This window comes from Symphodus melops (genome assembly GCF_947650265.1).
Source record: "Symphodus melops genome assembly, chromosome: 7".
NCBI classification, from domain to species: Eukaryota; Metazoa; Chordata; class Actinopteri; order Labriformes; family Labridae; genus Symphodus; species Symphodus melops.
The window spans coordinates 4691361-4711545 of NC_136697.1; the positions used below are offsets into that span (position 1 = coordinate 4691361).

Genomic DNA, 20185 nt, shown 5'->3' on the forward strand with positions numbered 1-20185 from the left:
GTCCCCTGTTTACAGAATCTGTTTTTCTTAAATCTATTTTAAGGGTCGTCTCAGCCCATCACACACACTCCTGCCACCTCGTGGTAAGCTTCTCCCACTCTTCCGGAGAGAAGCTGCTCGGTCACTCGCCCCCCCAGAATGAATTTTGCCAGTGTGACGTTTTCTTCAGTGTGATGTCACTGGTCCAAGCCCATTGGCTGGTTCTGCCAAGCCTAGCAGTGACCTCGGGAGCCTCAGTCAAAGGGGCGGGACATTTCTGAGAACCGTGCCAAGCGACTGAAAGAACAGACAGGCCGACCAATCAGATCAGACTTGGCACACGTGGGGACTGGGAACATGGGCAGTATTAAACTACTTTGTCGGCAACAACAACTTCGTAGCTGTCAACCAATAAGCAGAAATAAGGAGGGTGAACTCTGAGCTAAAGCCTCTTTAACTTTAGAGTATGTTCATGCAGAACAAGTGCTGAAGGATTAATAGGCCTGTATGCTACTAATTAGCATGCTAATGAGCAACTAGTTAATGATGAATATTGTGACCTTTATTTAATAGTTGTGTACATACTTTAAAGGTTGAGTTAGATTGAAAGAGAAGCAGAGGGGATAAATAACAGTTCTGTTCAGTGAGTGACTCCATAAATACACAGTTATGGTGCACTGATTGGATGAATAAATACAGGTAGATGTTACAGAGGCTGAAAAGATCTCCAGGTTTTCTGTCGATGAGTCGTCGTTACGATTACCATGTTACCAACTTTTCTAAAGTGCTAACAGATTTTCAGCACATCTTTTAACATTTTTATTTGTATAGCACCAATTCCTAACAACAGACACTTTACATAAAGAAGGTCAAAGTGCTTTCTCTTTGTTACTTTATCTACAGAGACCCAACAGTAATCCATCAGGAGCAATGAGTGGCAAAATATCTGCCATGAAATATTCACATTTTTCAAAAAATCATTCCTTTTATTGAAACACATTTTCTTTTAAAAGCAACATAATTTGATTAAAGAATGAAAAACTAAACAAATGTAAATATAAAGCTCAAAGATAAACACACTTATTTCTAAATGGTTTTTTTTTGTAGAGAATTATTGAGAGGTTGTTTTAAGTACATTTATGTTTATTCTAAAACTGGCTGAGAGACTCACCGTGCGTTCATCGTCCTTCCACAGCAGCACAAAGGACGAGTCGATGTTGTCTGCTAGAGGGAGCCAAGTGAAGCTTGACACGGGGCTCAGGATGGAAGGGGAGCTCTGTCCGTTAAGGGATTGGGACATTTAATTAGATTTTAAACTCGTAGAAAAACAAACACACAAACAAAGCTTAGCAGAAGCTCTGGTTTTGATTATCTGTCTCTTGTAGAACAACCTTTAAGCCTCACTCTGTTTAACAGAGAGTTTACACACCAGCAGGACTTTGGTTTTCGGAAATGCTTCTGGACTCATCTGCAGATGGCACACACCATGATAGCACATCAAGGTGACGCCATTTGTTCTTCGTTGACAGTTGGCCTTACCTCACAGGAGTCTGGTTATAGCTATGTTCCCATACATCGAGGGAGAGCCGGGGAGGAGACACAGGTCAGAGGACGACTCCCACAGGGATGGAGACAGCTGAGAATGAGAATTAGATCAACAATATCAGAGCAAATTCAGATCATGATTTGAAAGCTCCATTGGAAAATGGTCATTATTCCCATTTTACAGGAGTTATTAAAAAATTACATCTTGCACTGTCATAGCTAAATAGTGACAGTGCTAGATCTGATGATAAACAGTCAAAACTATCCAAAAGTTGTTGTTTTTTTGTTTTCCTTGAACTACCAGCACACTAAATCTAAGTGTCCAAGTGGGGCTAACAGGTTCAAATCCAACCCTACTTTCCAACAACTATTTAAACTATTTTAGTTTAAACTATCTAAAAGCGTCTTTTTGAGTAATGTGCCATAAAAGGCAGAGATAAAGTTGCATGCTCTGAAATCAACAACATCAATTAATGAAGTCACAATAGGATCAAAATGAAGATTTCTTTAGGGTGGTTAAAAGGTGTATTTTTAGTGTGATGCACCTGTTCCTCCTCATCCATCATGACATCAGACCGTCTCAAGCAAAAGAGAATCCAGACCAGAATTTCACAGGGTTATCTTTGTCCTCAAGGACAAAGGAAAGTTAACAATGCCATGGACTACAGCACGTGACACAAAGGGTGTCAGAGTGCGGGCCGACAGTGATGAGTGATCATTTAAAGTCTCTGACCTTCGCTTTCACTCGACAACAGCTGCAACTCTTCATCGTCTGAGCAGAGGCCGAAGGAATGTATTTCATCCCCTCTCACATGACTGACCCCAGATGAACTTTTTCTTTTTTATTAAGAATCCTAACGTGATAAGTCATGAGCTGTTATCACTGCACAGTATGCTGATCTTACTGATGTATCAGCCTCTGTTTAGGATGCAGAAAAGAGACACTGACGTGAGCGGGATTTCTTTTTTTAAACAAGAGTTGATCAAATCATTTGATGATCAGCTGCTAATATTTCAATATTTGTTTTTTAAGATTTTTCAGCTCTGGTAAAACATAATGAGCTGCTCTGTTCCTAAAACGTTGAAGAGAATGAGATCATCCCAGCCAAATGTGCAATATGTATGCTCATATAAAGTTCAGGTGGTTTGATATCAGCTCAATATTATATCATTAGATACATGATTCCAATCAAACAATAATGATGTACTTTATGTAACAACACAATACTGCAGATACAAGGTTTGAAAAGACAGAGAGACTCTAATGTGTGAGATAACAAGGGCAACAATAAATAACAATATACATTCACACGTCCTGTAGCGTAGCTTATGGGGCATATTAACCCTGCACCCTGACTGCCACACTCCATTAACATGTGAATGTTGAAACTTAAAAGAAAAAAGAAAAGAAATATATATATATAGCCACTGAATCAAAGAAGTGGTGGGATGAAAGAACACAAATGACCTGACAGGAGCGATGTGAATAAAATAAGAGACACTTGATATCTGCCCTTGATCCCCACCTCTGCCCCCCCCTTACATTTTACCGTCCATTGTCCTCGCCTTGTTTGTCACAAGGTGAAAGCAACAAATAGCAGCCGTACATCCTGCCTAATTAGGAGCCTTTTTATTTTTTTTTTAAATGGGAAGCCTTTCTCCTTAAATTCATCCCATATTTGGCGGATAAATCACCTTTATTAGTGGAAGAAGGGCTGCTGTCAGCCTCAGGGTTCATCACTTCACTTGGTTCTGGGTTGAGAGTTAAAGGTAAGCAAAACATTTGTACCGGTCCTTTCAGATAGAATGTGTTGATGTTTCCTGCTGTAGCTGTAGAAACAATATCCTTTTAGTTTGATTCTTCCAACGTACCTCTGCTGGTGTTTGTACTTCTAAGGGAATAAAGCTTTGCCTTTGTTTTGACAAGTATAGAAATAACCGACTGAGCCGGATTTCCTTTGGATTGCAACGCACCCTTGGTAAAAAAGTGTTTTTTTATTCTCTGTGAAAAGTTTTTTTTTTTTTTTTTTTTTTTTAAATGACTACAACATGTAATCTTAACTTAATAATTTAATTTAAAATCTGGTCACTACACTGGTGGCTCAACTGGTCAATCAATCAACCAGTCTTGATTTGTATGGCACCAATTCATTCCAATGTTTTCTCAACCCGTTACATAAAGACCTTACTCATTGTAATGTTCCAAAGATCCAACATTAATCCATGATGAGCAATAAGCGACATTGCAACGACTTGAAGCGATTCTTATTGCACATCCATCACTAATTATCCATAATGCTTCATGAAAGTTTGATCAATTCACTGAGAAGGAATGCTCTAACGTTTGTTCATCAGGTTGAAACATGGGTGACGCTGTCATGAGAGAGTTTGGGCCCGCTGCTCCTTATCTGAGAAAGTCAGATATGGAGCGTCTGGAGGCTCAGACCCGACCCTTCGACATGAAGAAGGAGTGCTTCGTTACTGACCCTGCGGTCGAGTACGTCAAAGCTTCCATTGTCAGTCGTGATGGTGACAAAGTTACTGCTCAGACTGAATTTGGAAAGGTAGACACGAAAGCTTGAGCAGGGGTGCATATTAGTGGCAGTCTACCTTTGCTTAGTGTGACAGTTAAATTGATATATGTTATTTTTCTTAGACTGTCACTGTGAAGGAGACTGATGTTCACCCTCAGAACCCGCCAAAGTTTGATAAAATTGAAGACATGGCGATGTTCACCTTCCTCCACGAGCCCGCTGTGCTGTTTAACCTCAAAGAGCGTTACGCAGCCTGGATGATCTACGTGAGATAACTTTTATACCTTCACCTTTTCTTGTGAATGAGACTCCTCAGCATCTGAAGCAACTGTCCTCCATCCCTCTCTTTACATGGCAGACTTACTCGGGACTCTTCTGTGTCACTATCAACCCCTACAAGTGGCTGCCAGTCTACAACCAAGATGTGGTCGGTGCCTACAGAGGAAAGAAGAGGAGTGAAGCTCCTCCTCATATCTTCTCCATCTCTGACAATGCCTATCAGTACATGCTGTCAGGTCAATAATCTACTTTCACATTTATGTTGTGGAAATATTCATTTCAACTTAAATACTGAAAATGTGTCACATGTCTCCCGCTCACAGACAGAGAAAACCAGTCGATCCTGATCACGTAAGTAAACCAGCCTTAAAGCTCTTCATTTGATCTTAAAGGCTCTACCTTCAACTTCCTGTCTCTGTTTTCTCAGCGGAGAATCTGGTGCTGGAAAGACTGTCAACACCAAGCGTGTCATTCAGTACTTTGCCAGCATCGCTGCTTCCCCAGGTTTGAAGAAAGATCAAGCTGCTGAGAAGAAGGTGTGTGTTGTCATCATTTCTTAGAAGGGGACAACCAGCTAGTGAATTTAAGTCACAGCTTTGTGAGGACCTTGTCAGTAATAATTGAAAGAATCCTGAAGTTGTACCTTTAATGAACAAAATCAGGGAACCCTGGAGGATCAAATCATCCAGGCTAATCCTGCTCTGGAGGCCTTTGGGAACGCCAAGACCATCAGGAATGACAACTCTTCCAGATTTGTGAGTGTGTGTAGCTGCATCGAAGCAGCCTGATAATCAACAGTGGAGTCATTACTCTTTCTAATAAGTGAACATTTGCTTTATTTTAAGGGTAAATTCATCAGAATTCATTTTGATAACCGAGGGAAACTGGCCTCTGCTGATATTGAAACTTGTAAGTAAACGCTTATGAATCAGACTTGAAGGCATCCAATATCAACTTACCAGAAACACTAATAACAGTTTTGCTTCCCAGACCTTCTGGAAAAGTCTCGTGTGACCTTTCAGCTCAAAGCTGAGAGGGACTATCACATTTTCTACCAGATCTTGTCTCAGAAAAAGCCTGAGCTTCTGGGTGAGTATCTGACATAAATTCTGTTGTTGTCAAGAGCCCTTAATAACTAAACTCTAAGTATATATTACCGGACTCCACCAACTTAATGTGCAAACATACTTGGCCCACTGTCTTCCTTTGGGAAACCTTGTGCAAAGACCCTGTGCGTTTGGATTCAACCTTCAAATTCGACAAATAAATAAACTCAGTTGTTAAAAGTTGTTTCTTCCAACTACTAATCCTAATAAAAATAAAACCATTTATGTCATTCCAAGACACAGAAAAACATACTTTATTACATCCTGCCTGGACTACTGCAACTCTCTCTATATGAGAGACAGCCAGTATTAGCCAATGAACGTGTGAATGTGGGCATTTGTATGTAATTCTTATGTAGGCTACATGTGTATATTGTCTTTCTTTTTTTCTTTGGTTCTGTTTTTTGCACTGCCTGTAAAACACGTTGGTTAGCTGAAGCTGCTTTTAAATGTGCTAAAACAAAAAAACTTGACTGTTCACAGAGCAGGATATTTGGACTAATTTTGGTCATTCCCTCTATAGAGATGTTGCTCATCACCAACAACCCCTTTGACTACGCCTTCATCTCCCAAGGAGAGACAACCGTAGCCTCCATCAATGATGCTGACGAGCTGATGGCCACTGATGTTAGCTAAATCTTCAAATACCAGTCAACAATACATGAATGAATTTATCTTTATAACGCTAGTAGTACCCTTCTGATAAATTATATCAACTTCAGGATGCCTTTGATGTGTTGGGCTTCACTCAAGAAGAGAAGAACGGCATTTACAAGCTGACTGGTGCCATCATGCACCACGGCAACATGAAGTTCAAGAACAAGCAGCGAGAGGAGCAGGCCGAGGCTGACGGCACTGAAGGTGACCGATGTTCTTTGAAACAACCAAATGCTAATCATGCTTAAAAAAACAAAAACAAAATAAGAGTAATGAGGAGTTGAAAATGACACAATTGCTCAACAGATGCGGACAAAGTCGCGTACCTGATGGGCCTGAACTCTGCTGACCTCATCAAAGGCCTCTGTCACCCGAGGGTCAAAGTAGGAAACGAGTGGGTCACCAAGGGACAAAATGTCGCTCAGGTAAGAGATGTTTCAGTTCAATTCCAGAAATAAATTCCAGTTTTTTTAACTAATCAGATTGAATGTATTTCCATCTTAGGTGTACTACGCTGTTGGTGCACTTTCTAAGTCAGTGTATGAGAAGATGTTTCTCTGGATGGTGGTCAGAATTAATAATTCTCTGGAAACCAAGCAGCCACGCCAGTACTTCATTGGCGTACTTGACATTGCTGGATTTGAAATCTTTGATGTGAGTTTCAAACAATACATACTATGAACTAAAAAGTGTGTGAAGTAGTCTTTAAATCAAGGAGAAATCCCCAAGAGTGGCCTTACTGTGGACCATTTCATTACAGTTCAACACCTTCGAGCAGCTGTGCATCAACTTCACCAATGAAAAACTGCAACAGTTTTTCAACCACCACATGTTTGTGCTGGAGCAGGAAGAGTACAAGAAAGAGGGCATTGAATGGACTTTCATTGATTTTGGTATGGACCTGCAGGCCTGTATCGACCTCATTGAAAAGGTGAGTTATGAACAATTCTTTATCAGGATTTCGAGTACATTATAGAAGTCAACTTTCCATTTTGGAACAGTGCAATGAGAACTGTCTTTAAACTCGTGTGTGTCTTTACAGCCCATGGGTATCATGTCCATCCTTGAAGAGGAGTGCATGTTCCCCAAAGCCTCAGACACCACCTTTAAAGCTAAGCTCTACGACAACCATCTGGGGAAAACAAACAACTTCCAGAAGCCCAGAGTCGTCAAAGGGAAACCAGAGGCCCATTTTGCCCTGGTCCACTACGCTGGAACTGTTGATTACAACATCGTCAACTGGCTGGTGAAGAACAAAGATCCGCTCAATGAGACAGTTGTTGGACTCTACCAGAAGTCAAATCTAAAGCTACTTGCCAACTTGTTTGCAAATTATGCTGGATCTGAAGCAGGTAAGAATGAACTGTGTGTATTGAATGAATCTTTCCAGGGGGACGTTAATCTTCTATCAAAATGAAAGCAGCTTTTTTAATGCTTATTGACGCAATATAATAAGTTGGACTTTACCAGAAGTCAACTCTAAAGCAACTTGCTACCCTCTTTAGGCTGACACATTTAGCAAAAGAATTTTCCAATATTCTTGGAAATTGAAATTAGGAAATTAAGTTTAAGCTCACCCCCTTCATGTGGTCATTTGTTGTTCATCAGTTTTCACTGCATGGTCAGGTAGACCTTGAAAACACACTTGGATAGTTTCAGTATCAAGCCTTGAGGAAGTCAACCAGATAAAAAAGACCCACTGAGAAATGTAAGCTGGTCTACCAGCACAAACACATCTAAATGGGTTTTAAAGGTCCACATGACCATGCTGTGAAAATAAAGTCATTTTATTTGTTCAAAAGAGAGTGCCTTGGAGTTTTTCTTGGTTTTTTTCTTTTCTTTCAATGACTCCTTGTTGGTTGAGGCTCAGTGGTAGTCTGTCGTCTTTTAACCAAAACCTTTAACCCCAAGGCGAGTGATTGGTATGACTGGATGAGTTAATACTGATGGATGCTTTACATAGAAGCCTCTACCATCAGTGAATTTGAATTTTCCACTTACCATTAAACCATTTTACCATTTTGGTCCAAATAGCATCTCAAACCTAAGCCCTCCTTTATGTTATACTGTATATTATTTTTCTTGCTTCTTCTACAATATTTTCTCTTTTAGCTCAAGAGTCGGGGGGGAAGGGAAAAGGTGGTGGTAGCAAGAAGAAAGGTTCATCCTTCCAAACTGTATCAGCCTTACACAGGGTAAGTTCAATACAAGTCAGTTTTTGTTCCTCATAGATTCCCTAACTGTATGTCCATGTGGTTTTTTTTGGTTGGTTGGGTTTTTTTTTTACAATTGCAAAGGAACCACTTTGGAAATGGTAATTTGCCCTTCAATGTTGTCCGATGTGATGCATTCTACAGGAGAACCTGAACAAGCTAATGACCAACCTGCGGTCCACTCACCCTCACTTTGTGCGCTGCATCATCCCCAATGAGACCAAGACTCCTGGGGCCATGGAGAACCCTCTGGTGATGCACCAGCTGCGCTGTAACGGTGTGCTGGAGGGCATCAGGATCTGCAGGAAGGGCTTCCCAAACAGGATCCTCTATGGAGATTTCAAACAGAGGTGTCCATCAGATAAACTAATGGGTGACAAATTAAATGTAAAAACAGCAAGTTTCTTTAATGACAAGTTGACTTCTCATTGATATTCAAAGACTCTGCTGTCCTGCTGGATGGACGGAAACCATTTTATATAATAAAGAGGTCAAGAGTTTTGTCAAACGAGTTGCTTCAAAAGCTTAAAAAATTAGGCCAAATTGTGTTGAGATGAGACTAAGAACAAAGCACAACTGAGTATCATAACATTCAGTGATCCTTTTTGCCACATGAGCATTAGTTATGGTTTTCAGGTAACTTTTTCCATTGATTAGTCCCCACTTAGAACAAGAAGTACCAAATTATGATAGTATGGTATACAGTAGTTTGTATATTCTGGTATTGTATAAGGTAGGAAATAACATATTTCTTCTTCATTGCAAAGATACCGCATTTTGAATCCAAGTGCAATCCCTGAGGGGCAGTTCATCGACAACAAAAAAGCTTCAGAGAAGCTTTTGGGATCCTTGGACATAGACCATAATCAGTACAAGCTGGGGCACACCAAGGTAATTGCTGCAGAATAACTTGAACAACTGTATACTTTGGAAACATAGGTTATGACTGCATATATTAGTAATAATAAAGATTTAGCCATAAACAGGTAGGTATGAGACATACTACTTAATACATGTCCAACCCATAGACTGTAAAAAAACCCTACCACGACCAAAATTGTGCTTGCAGCTGCTCATGTCATCTGTTTTTAAAAAGGTGTTCTTCAAGGCTGGGCTTCTTGGTCTGCTGGAGGAGATGCGAGACGACCGTTTAGCTCTAATCATCACCAGGCTCCAGGCAAGGTCTCGAGGTGTTCTGGCAAGAATTGAATTCCAGAAGATTGTGGAACGCAGGTAAATACACAAAAAAGAAAAAAATTATGAGTATCCAATTGATTTCAGTGACTTGGGCATACAGAGGAGCAGCGGGATGGAGGAACCAGTGCACTAAAATCAAAATGGAAAATTAGCCTTTTTAAATGGATATTTTTATTTGCAGTTGACAAAATGACAGTTCCTCTGGAACTCACTAAGCAAGGGAAACTAACTTTTCCTCATGATACAACGATACAGTATATTTTAACATATAATACTTTCAACAGTGGTCAAACATTTTGAGACACTTTGCATTCTTAATGTGTATTAAGCTGCATCGACTAACCTGTACTATATATGCACAAATAGCTGATTGTGTAAAACTGGTGAAGAGTAAATAAATACTCTTAAAGTTCCTCAACACTGAAACCCTTTATGTGTTAATGCATGCAGGGATGCACTCCTTGTGATCCAGTGGAACATCCGTGCCTTCATGGGGGTCAAGAATTGGCCCTGGATGAAGCTTTATTTCAAGATCAAACCTCTGTTGAGGTCAGCTGAGACTGAGAAAGAGATGGCCAACATGAAGGAAGAATTCCTGAAGCTGAAAGAGGCTTATGCAAAATCTGAAGCCCGCAGGAAGGAACTAGAGGAGAAAATGGTCTCTCTTCTCCAAGAGAAGAATGACCTGCAGCTCCAAGTTCAATCTGTATGTTTATAATCAGTCAGTGTTTCATCTGATATAAGAATCAAGCTGTTGCGTGACTGTTTGCCTCATCCTGTAATAGGAGCAAGATAATCTTTGTGATGCTGAAGAAAGATGTGAGGGGCTGATCAAGAGCAAGATACAGCTGGAAGCCAAAATCAAAGAACTGACAGAGAGGCTGGAGGATGAGGAGGAGATGAACTCTGAACTTACAGCGAAGAAGAGGAAGCTGGAGGATGAGTGTTCAGAGTTAAAGAAGGACATTGATGACTTAGAGTTAACTCTGGCCAAAGTGGAGAAGGAGAAGCACGCCACTGAGAACAAGGTATGACTCTTATTTAGATTTCTATAAAAGACACGAATGAGTAGCATGACAGAAACACGATTTATTTCTCAATGTAATATCACAGGTGAAGAACCTGGTGGAGGAGATGGCAGCTCTGGATGAAATCATTGCTAAGCTGACCAAAGAAAAGAAAGCGTTACAGGAAGCTCATCAGCAAACACTGGATGACCTGCAGAGTGAAGAAGACAAAGTCAACTCTCTGACCAAGGCCAAGGCCAAGCTGGAGCAGCAAGTGGATGATGTAAGAACATAATAGTTAGAGAGTTGGTTCTTGAAGAAAAACTTGTATAATTTTTATTTTTATATGTACATTAAACTGGACTACTGTAATCACAATTCGTCACAGCTTGAAGGCTCCCTTGAGCAAGAAAAGAAAATACGGATGGACCTCGAGAGAGCAAAGCGCAAGCTTGAGGGAGACCTGAAGTTAGCTCAAGAAAGTGTCATGGACCTGGAGAATGACAAGCAGCAGCTTGAGGAGAGGCTGAAAAAGTAATAAGAATACTGCACTTAATAAAAATGAATGCATTTGGAAGTTTGTATCATCAGGTACATTACTCGTGTATTAAATCCACAGGAAAGACTTTGAAATCAACCAGCTTAATAGCAAAATAGAAGATGAACAAATGATGAGCGCCCAGCTCCAGAAAAAGCTGAAGGAGTTGCAGGTAATTTGAAATAATGTGAAAAAAGAAAATGTGCTTATTCAGCATGCGTCGTTTCACATTTTACCACATTTCATTGGATATACAATATTAGAATATACTTGACTTTGTTCTAGGCTCGCATCGAGGAGCTGGAGGAAGAGCTGGAGGCCGAGCGAGCCGCTCGAGCTAAGGTGGAGAAGCAAAGAGCAGACCTGGCCAGAGAGCTGGAGGAGATCAGTGAGAGGCTGGAGGAGGCTGGTGGAGCAACATCTGCCCAGATCGAGATGAACAAGAAGAGGGAGGCAGAGTTCCTGAAGCTCCGCAGAGACCTTGAAGAGGCCACTCTGCAGCACGAAGCAACTGCTGCCACTCTCAGGAAGAAACAGGCCGACAGTGTGGCTGACCTGGGAGAGCAGATTGACAACCTGCAGAGAGTCAAACAGAAACTGGAGAAGGAGAAGAGTGAGCTCAGGCTGGAGCTGGATGATGTGGTCTCCAATATGGAACATATTGTCAAGTCAAAGGTAATATATATATATATGTATATATTAGTATTCTCTGTTTTTGTATTCATTGTTTAATTAGTACTAAGCCGTTCATGTGAATTTTATTTTCAGACTCATTTGGAAAAAATGTGCAGGTCTCTTGAAGATCAGATGAATGAATATAAAACAAAGTCTGAGGAGGGGCAGCGTGTCATCAACGACTTCACCATGCAGAAAGCAAAGCTTCAAACTGAGAATGGTGAACTTACAAGGCAGATTGAGGAAAAGGATTCCCTGGTGTCTCAACTCACCAGAGGAAAACAGTCCTACACTCAACAAGTTGAAGACCTTAAAAGACAACTGGAGGAGGAAGTGAAGGTAGCAAATCAATGGTACATCATTTTATTCAGCTGAAATGTTGGACCAAGAGAAGCATTCAGATGTTTTCCATTTCAGGCCAAGAATGCCCTGGCTCATGCAGTTCAGTCTTCTCGTCATGACTGTGACCTGCTCAGAGAGCAGTATGAAGAAGAGCAGGAGGCCAAGGCTGAACTCCAGCGCGGCATGTCCAAGGCCAACTCTGAGGTGGCTCAGTGGAGAACTAAGTATGAAACTGATGCCATCCAGAGGACCGAGGAACTGGAGGAAGCAAAGTGAGTGAAATATGTTGACTTGATCATTGACTCCGATTCTATAACAAAGAATCCTGATCCTAAGTTTGATCCCCATCCAGGAAGAAGCTGGCCCAGCGTCTGCAGGACGCCGAGGAGGCTGTGGAAGCAGTGAATGCTAAATGTTCCTCTCTGGAGAAGACCAAACACAGACTGCAGAATGAGATTGAAGATCTCATGGTGGATGTGGAGAGGTCGAATGCTGCCGCTGCTGCTCTGGACAAGAAGCAAAGAAACTTTGACAAGGTAGAATTGCTCGTCTCTCAACCAGAAGGTCAGGGGTTCAATCCTCAGATCTTGCAGCTACCTCTCTGATGTATCCTTGGGGAAGACCCACGTTGATCCCATTACTTTAGTTGGTGGTGTGTAAATCTGTATGAATTGATTATTTAATACTGTTGGACCATTAGTGTGTGAGTGAATGGAAATGTGTAGGTGTGACTTTTACCATTTGATGAACCTTAAAAATGCATTTTTCAGGTCTTGGCAGAATGGAAGCAGAAGTATGAGGAGTCTCAATGCGAGCTGGAGAGCTGTCAGAAGGAGTCCAGGGCTCTGAGCACTGAGCTCTTCAAACTGAAGAACTCCTTTGAAGAATCTCTGGAACAGCTTGAGACCATGAAGAGGGAGAATAAGAATCTGCAGGGTACGAGTCGTCCAAGTTCAAGCCAGTTTTACAAAATTAGTTTCAACTTTTGCTCATGTCAGATTTTCTTTCTCAGAGGAAATATCTGACCTCACTGAACAAATCGGTGAGGGGGGGAAGAGTATTCATGAGCTTGAGAAGATTCGAAAACAACTGGAACAAGAGAAGTCTGAGATTCAAACAGCGCTCGAGGAAGCTGAGGTACAGCATGTTCAAAGTTCTCAAGGTGGACTTTAGCAACAACAACATACTCAGTATTACTCACATCCAGTCCCTCTCTCTGTTTCAATCCTCTTTCATGAAAGGCCTCACTGGAGCATGAGGAAGGAAAGATTCTCAGAGCTCAGCTTGAGTTCAACCAGATCAAGGCTGATATTGAGCGCAAGCTAGCCGAGAAAGATGAAGAGATGGAGCAAACCAAGAGAAACCAGCAGCGCATGGTGGATACTCTGCAGAGCTCTCTTGATTCTGAGACTCGCAGCAGGAACGAGGCCCTCCGTTTGAAGAAGAAGATGGAGGGAGACCTCAATGAGATGGAGATCCAGCTTAGCCAGGCCAACAGGCAGGCGGCTGAGGCCCAGAAACAACTGAAGGCTGTTCATGCACATCTGAAGGTATGAACTATATACACAAAGAGAAATTACAGAGCTAAAGTAACTAGCTTAACAACTCAACATGCACTTACCCAGGATGCTCAGCTCCAGCTGGATGAGTCTCTGCGAACAAACGATGATCTTAAAGAGAACATTGCTATCGTTGAGAGGCGCAACAACCTGCTTCAGGCTGAAGTGGAGGAACTGAGGTCTGCTCTGGAGCAATCTGAGAGAGGACGCAAACTTGCTGAACAAGAGCTGCTGGATGTTAGTGAGAGAGTGCAGCTACTGCACTCACAGGTGAGATACAGTATTTGTGCTGATTCATACTTGAATATCATTACATGTTTAATATTTTCATAATGCAACTCCTGCCTTTTTATGAACAACCAGAACACCAGCCTGATAAACCAGAAGAAGAAGCTGGAGGCGGACACTTCCCAGCTTCAAACTGAAGTGGAGGAAGCGGTGCAGGAGTGCAGGAACGCTGAGGAAAAGGCCAAGAAGGCCATTACTGATGCTGCCATGATGGCGGAGGAGCTGAAGAAAGAACAGGATACCAGCGCCCACCTGGAGCGTATGAAGAAGAACATGGAGCAAACCATCAAAGACCTGCAGCACCGTCTGGATGAAGCTGAGCAGATCGCCTTGAAGGGAGGGAAGAAGCAGCTGCAGAAGCTCGAGGCCAGGGTGAGTATACCTTTGCACTTATTGAAATAACTAACCCAATCTAAGTTGGCTGACTTCTGCTGCGTCTGCTTCAGGTCAAGGAACTTGAAAATGAGGTTGAAAGTGAACAAAAAAAGGCCAGTGATGCTGTTAAGGGAGTGAGAAAATATGAAAGACGCATCAAGGAGCTTACCTATCAGGTAATAACGTGATGATTTGAATCTACTCTGCCAATGAAATTAGGTTCAGAATCAAAATACGATCATTACTATTTATTTTATGTTTCATGATTTAGACAGAAGAAGACCGTAAAAATCTTGCTCGACTTCAAGATTTGGTGGACAAGCTGCAGCTGAAGGTCAAATCCTACAAAAAGTCCACTGAGGAGGCTGTAAGTACACACTCAAACTCTTTGCAGTGAAAACTAAGATTTGTTTCTCAGTGAATGTATAATGTGTGGTGGGTCTGCGTTACAGGAGGAACAGGCCAACAACAATCTGACCAAGTTCCGTAAGCTGCAACACGAGTTCGATGAAGCTGAAGAGAGAGCTGACATCGCTGAGTCTCAGGTCAACAAGCTACGTGCCAAGAGCCGTGATGTGGGGTCAAAGGTCAGTTTGGTGTCAACACAAGAGTTGAAATGAAAGTAAATGATCCGAAAAACATGGTCGGATTATCTAAATTTCACTGATTGTGTTTGTGTTTTTCAGAAAGGACATGAAGAGTGAAGTTCTCTCAGATAGGATCCATTTCTGAGGCACCTGTTTCCTGGGTTACAGTGTCTCCCTAAAAGTGTTGTTTGTTCAGTAGATTAAACTTTGAGCATCTCAAACTGTTTCTTGACTTTTCATTTAATATATTAAGAAGGCCCTTGTTGGCTAGATCTCTGACTCCATGCAGTACATTTATATTAACCTGTTCTTAAAGGAGCAATCTGTAAGATATGTTGAATGAATTTACTATATCATCAGAGAAGTGCTGCCTTCTTCGACAACAATGCAGCAGCCAGTTTGTTCTCCTCCTAAGTTTAGATAGCTCTGACTCGAGAAGTTAGGAGATGTTAAGGCAACCCCACAAACCGGCGCTGAAAACCGGCATGCAAACTGGTTCAGATAGAAGTGATTGTACCCGAGCTAAAAAGCCTCTGCATGTTTCTAATAAGCTCCAGCAGCAGAAAGCTGCTCAAACTAGGATCAATGTTGGAGATGCTTTTGAAACATGGAGAGAGGTTAGAACGCAGAAAGCTTTACAGACCCATGCAGAGCTGGCTAAACACTGAAGCTACAGTGTCCACCACATGACACATCACCTGTGTGAGCATCCACTAGAGGGGGGGGGGATATGAAAGTAAATCTGACGGCACAGATTTACTTCCATAGGGGTGGTTTGAATTTAGACTGCAGTACCGATCTTTAACAGTAGGTGTCATAGTTACATATTGATCCTTTAAGTATGAGAGAAAAGTATTTAGTTTTTTCATACATTTTTGTGTCACTGATGGAAGTTTCATCATCAAAAACATCAGTTATAACTCAATCAATAAGTGACTGTGTGTTTGTCTGTGTGTGTTTTAAAATGTAGAAAACTTAAATCTCAGCATTGTCCGGTCAATAATCTGTCATTACATTTATTATAAGCCTAAATATCCAAACAAGACAAAACTGATTTGAGTTCCAGTTTTCAAGGTACAAAGTCCACTGGACAAAAAAACACAAAGAAAATGACAGAAGAAGACAAACTCTCATGATCGCAGGGGAAATGCACTTTTTATACTCCTACTACTACTAAGGGGCTGCACGTGGAAGCCAAGGTTGCTCAAGGGCACCTTGGCAGTGAGCTGGCATCTCTCCAACAACAACACCCAATTCCATGCTTTAGTCGACTGGGACTTTAACCGGCGACCCTTTGGCTTTTGAGCTACTGCGGCTTCGACCGGTTAAAGCTGTTTTATTTCTACAGTTTCAATGTGAAGTAAAGATGATTGATTTGAGCGCGGTAAAGTAAACTCCTTCCAAGGTTTATTCGGTGTGTCCTATTCAGTTGATCAGGGCTGGAGCTGATACGAGCAGTGACTGAGGGAGAGAGGCTGATCAGGTGTACGGATAGTTTAAAGTAAAAAAGAAGCTAACAGGTCTTTGGACTGAAGGACGAAGCCAGAGTACACAGAGAGAAACCACTTTAAACAGAGGAAGTGTGTCCCAGTGTTTCATGTTTGGCCTTAAAATTAAATGTCAGAGACTGATAACTAAAAAAATATTATTTAAAGTATTTCGGTAAAATGAGAAAATTGAATAAAGAAATGTTTACATTTCTTCAAGAAAAAAGTTAAAAATGAAGTCTGTTCCCCAGAGCAATGAGGCAAAATATTTTTTTTAGTTAACATGTGGGCACACAAACACAGACAGAACTGAACAACAACATGCTGTGCCCAACAAGTTATAATAAATGCTTTTGTTTCACTGTGCTAAAAATGTGAATGAATATTTTATTTATTCTGGTCACTTCACTTATCCCACATGGAACTGTTTAAACAAATTAGCTGAAAAGGATGTCATTAAATCACGTCGCAATGAGAAGCATTAACACGAGCTGCCCGCCAAACATTAATACTCCAACCAAATCCAAAACGCCCCCCAACACACTGATGCTAAACCAAATGAAGTCTTAGTTCATCGCTTCCAAACATTTCCAGACTCTCTCCTCTTCTTCTCCTCGTTTTAAAGAGATATCCAGACAAATCAAACACATTACCAAAAAGATTTAACTAAATATCAAGAATTTATTTTAAATTGCACCTTCGTCTTTAAAGTACATGTAACTCATCATTTTAATGATTTAAATGTAAAGTTAAAACTCACCTTTCTTATGAAGAGGAGGCCAGTCCATCTCAGTATGAAGCGGGTGGGTGGGGGGAGGGGGGGGGGACTCGTTTAGAAGAGGAGAAAGATACAGATGTGATGAAGATGTCGGACTGACATCAGATACTCTGGATCGCTGTATTCAGGAGAAGAGTCCTTTGAGACACACCTACAGTATCAAGAAACACATTTATATCAATTAACAAAGGTCATGGTGAGTTGTGTAAATCAAACATTGGTTAAATAATTCTAACAAACACTCACCAGAATCCATTTTCTTTCTGTCCTGGTCGTTGCGTTATGAAGAGACGAGCAGCACTCAGGACTTCCTCCCAGATCCACCGTCTGAGTATAAGTGAAAAAAACCCAAGAGAACAATCAAGTCCTGGACTGCACCAGAGCTTTACACCCCCTTAGAAGTGACCTTTCCCAATAACATAGGGCAAGTACTAACAATAGCTCCACTGGCTTCAAGCTTTAATCAGACAAGGTGCCTCACACCTTCCCTTTGGATCTCATGCTACAGTCAAAGACATAAGGACTAAGGACAGCTGGGAATGAGACCTGACATGCACGGCTGAGTGGAGCTTGGAATAGACAGAGGGATTAAATAAAGGAGATGAGAAACAAGCAGGGACAAGACCAAGTCAGACCTGAGAGAGCAGAGTCTCAATTTATTTGATTTCAAATTCAGGGTAGTGAAAGAAAAGGATGTCATGTGTAGAAACGCTGCTGCCTTTCTTTGTGATTGAACGTATTATCCCTCAGAGTTTGACACACTGAACGATGGAGATCTGGTAGTGAAATTAGAAAAGTGAAACAGTTCAATGCTTGATTTTCTAAAGTACATACAGAAATTAACTCAAAGGAAAAAAAAGTGTGTTCCTGAAACTGTTTGGAAATGAAAAGTGATAAGTACTACACGAGAATAACTTGTGTAGTACCTTCAAACAGTGTTAAAGGGAACAAAATGTTTACACACAAACTGTCTTTGTGTTAAAGGGAACACAAAGACAGTTTGTGTGTAAAGTTATGAACATATAACACAGAAGCTGTACACTTCTTGAACTTTCACATGACTTAAACTCCATATTGCACCTTTAAAATGTGGATGAACACGAGGTCATGGATGATTTTTCTTGTAATATTTGGCGTCGTGTTATCTCAGATATCAAAGCTGTTTTTCTTCTTGAGATCTCTGAAAAACAGCTCCTGAAAACCAGCCGAGATGACTGCATAAATAAGTCTAGACCTCGACAAATCAACTTGACTGTATTTGTTATCACAGGAAAACGGAGAAAAACGGCTTTAGGATTCCTCAGCCGATGTAATATTCAAAATATAGTTTTTAAATGTTCTCTCTCAGACTCTCACCTGTCGCTGCTATTCAAAAAAAAAAACAAAAAAAAACCTGTCCTGGCTTCCTGCGTCACAAGCGGTCCCTTAGCGGTTCTCTGAACCAACACCAAGCCCTGAAAGGCAGCCAGCAGGAATTTCACAAGTTATCTTTGTGCTCAAGGACGAAGAGAAGGAAACAATGCTCCAGTAACAGAAGCCGGCCGCGACCACGTGCAACCGGCAACTTTTTGGACCCAAGCCTGGAGTACGAGTAAATAACTGTGACTTTGTGTCAGAGCACAAACATACATGCAATGTTTTCTTTGCATAAAAAACATATATACAGTATATATATATACAAAATTATATACAATTACCATTGCAACAGTTCAAGATTTTATTTGACTAGTAAAACGAAAAATACTAATCTGCCTACCTGGTCTCCTAAAAACTCTGGTTAGACCTCGAACATCGACCACCAACGTGACGGCAAGCTGAATGGACACTTTCTAGGTTCTAGGGTTGTGGACGAATATCTGACTATGTGAATAAATTTGTCACCCTGCCAGCAACAGAATTACTCATCAGTTCAACTGAATGTGAATGTCTTTATTAATTCGAGCCCACAACGTTTGCTTAATGTTACATCCTGTTTCTGTCATTCTAAAGACTCTTTGACTATTTCACAAACTATTATACTTCCTCGACCTTGGGCCCATTATTTATCACGATGTGTTGTTTTTATTTGAATTAGTATTCAGTACAGACTGTTTGCGTGTTTGCAGTCTGGGTTGTTGCGAATGCACTATGCTTCAACCATTAACCAATAGTGTCTGTTTGCCAGCGGTTGCTTGGTAACTTAGTCTCTCACCCGCCTCCAGATGTAAAGTCCCCCATATTACATGAACTCTATCAGAGGTTGATAGAAGAGAGTTTTTTTCAAGTGGATTTCACAGAAGTGGTGGTATTAACACCAAAGGTCCATTGGGTTAAATACAGTATGGATGTTTGATTAAAAATCAAAGAAAATCTTCACTGTGTTATCTACTTCAATACAAAAAAAGGAATCGGAGCTCCAAGTAAGACGGGTTGGACCCAGGGTGTATATCTGTGAACAGTGGTGAGTGTTAATAAAGGGATCCCACAGCTGTGACCTTGGCCTTGTCTTGCCTCTCTGTAGACGACAGCTGCAGCTCTTGATTGTCCCTCTTGAAATGTATTTCACACCCTGTCACTTGACCGACTATTGTTGAAATCAAGAACCTTGTTTGCCTGCTCGCCTCCTTTATTAGCCTGTGATACGCCAAGTGTCGATAATATGACCATCATCATGCAGCATCGTGTTCATTGATCTAAGCAACACAGGCGTCTGCAAAAAGATATGTACTATTCTGGTGCAGACACTAGTTCAGATGTAATGACCATGACTTTGTGACTTGATGTTCGGGTTTATAATCGTGCTGGATGTTTTCTACACTCTTGTGTTGTGACCTAAACAAGACAAATCTCAATTCTGAATTTCTTAACAGGTTTTTTTGAGCCACCGAGTGTAAATGTCATTTCTAATCTGCTTCATATAACGTAGTGAAGCAGGAAAGAAGAACTCAAAGGACTGACCCCCCCCCCCCCCTCCCCCCCCCATGCTGTCATGCCTCATCTGCTGTAATAGGCTGTTGTTCACAAGGTGAGCGCAACAAATAGCAACACAAGGCACTACCC

General features: G+C 41.2%; 1 protein-coding gene and 1 long non-coding RNA gene across 2 annotated transcripts in view; one reads left to right on the forward strand and one right to left on the reverse strand.

Annotated features, from left to right (window-relative positions):
* LOC306826156 overlaps positions 1-20185 on the reverse strand; it is a 36753-nt gene that overhangs the window by 1122 nt on the left and 15446 nt on the right. Inside the window, exons 3-7 of the long non-coding RNA XR_013779376.1 lie at positions 17393-17473; positions 17129-17297; positions 8506-8642; positions 1519-1615; positions 1151-1255 (exon numbers count right to left, since the gene is read on the reverse strand). This is a non-coding gene — a long non-coding RNA (uncharacterized lncRNA). The remainder of the gene's footprint in view (positions 1-1150; positions 1256-1518; positions 1616-8505; positions 8643-17128; positions 17298-17392; positions 17474-20185) is intronic.
* LOC306826153 (myosin-7-like) lies at positions 3107-15105 on the forward strand. Its single transcript, XM_079347288.1, has 38 exons — positions 3107-3294; positions 3457-3503; positions 3880-4088; positions 4181-4324; positions 4417-4573; positions 4661-4688; positions 4765-4873; positions 5000-5092; positions 5183-5246; positions 5328-5426; positions 5967-6070; positions 6166-6304; positions 6407-6525; positions 6605-6754; positions 6861-7031; positions 7143-7452; positions 8213-8295; positions 8458-8663; positions 9081-9204; positions 9410-9546; positions 9961-10216; positions 10296-10538; positions 10624-10800; positions 10906-11051; positions 11137-11227; positions 11341-11730; positions 11824-12069; positions 12148-12344; positions 12425-12608; positions 12843-13008; positions 13085-13209; positions 13314-13622; positions 13698-13901; positions 13995-14291; positions 14366-14470; positions 14566-14661; positions 14747-14881; positions 14981-15105. Exons 3-38 carry the CDS (start codon positions 3888-3890, stop codon positions 14996-14998), a joined length of 5823 nt encoding a protein of 1940 aa, XP_079203414.1. The 5' UTR covers positions 3107-3294; positions 3457-3503; positions 3880-3887; the 3' UTR covers positions 14999-15105.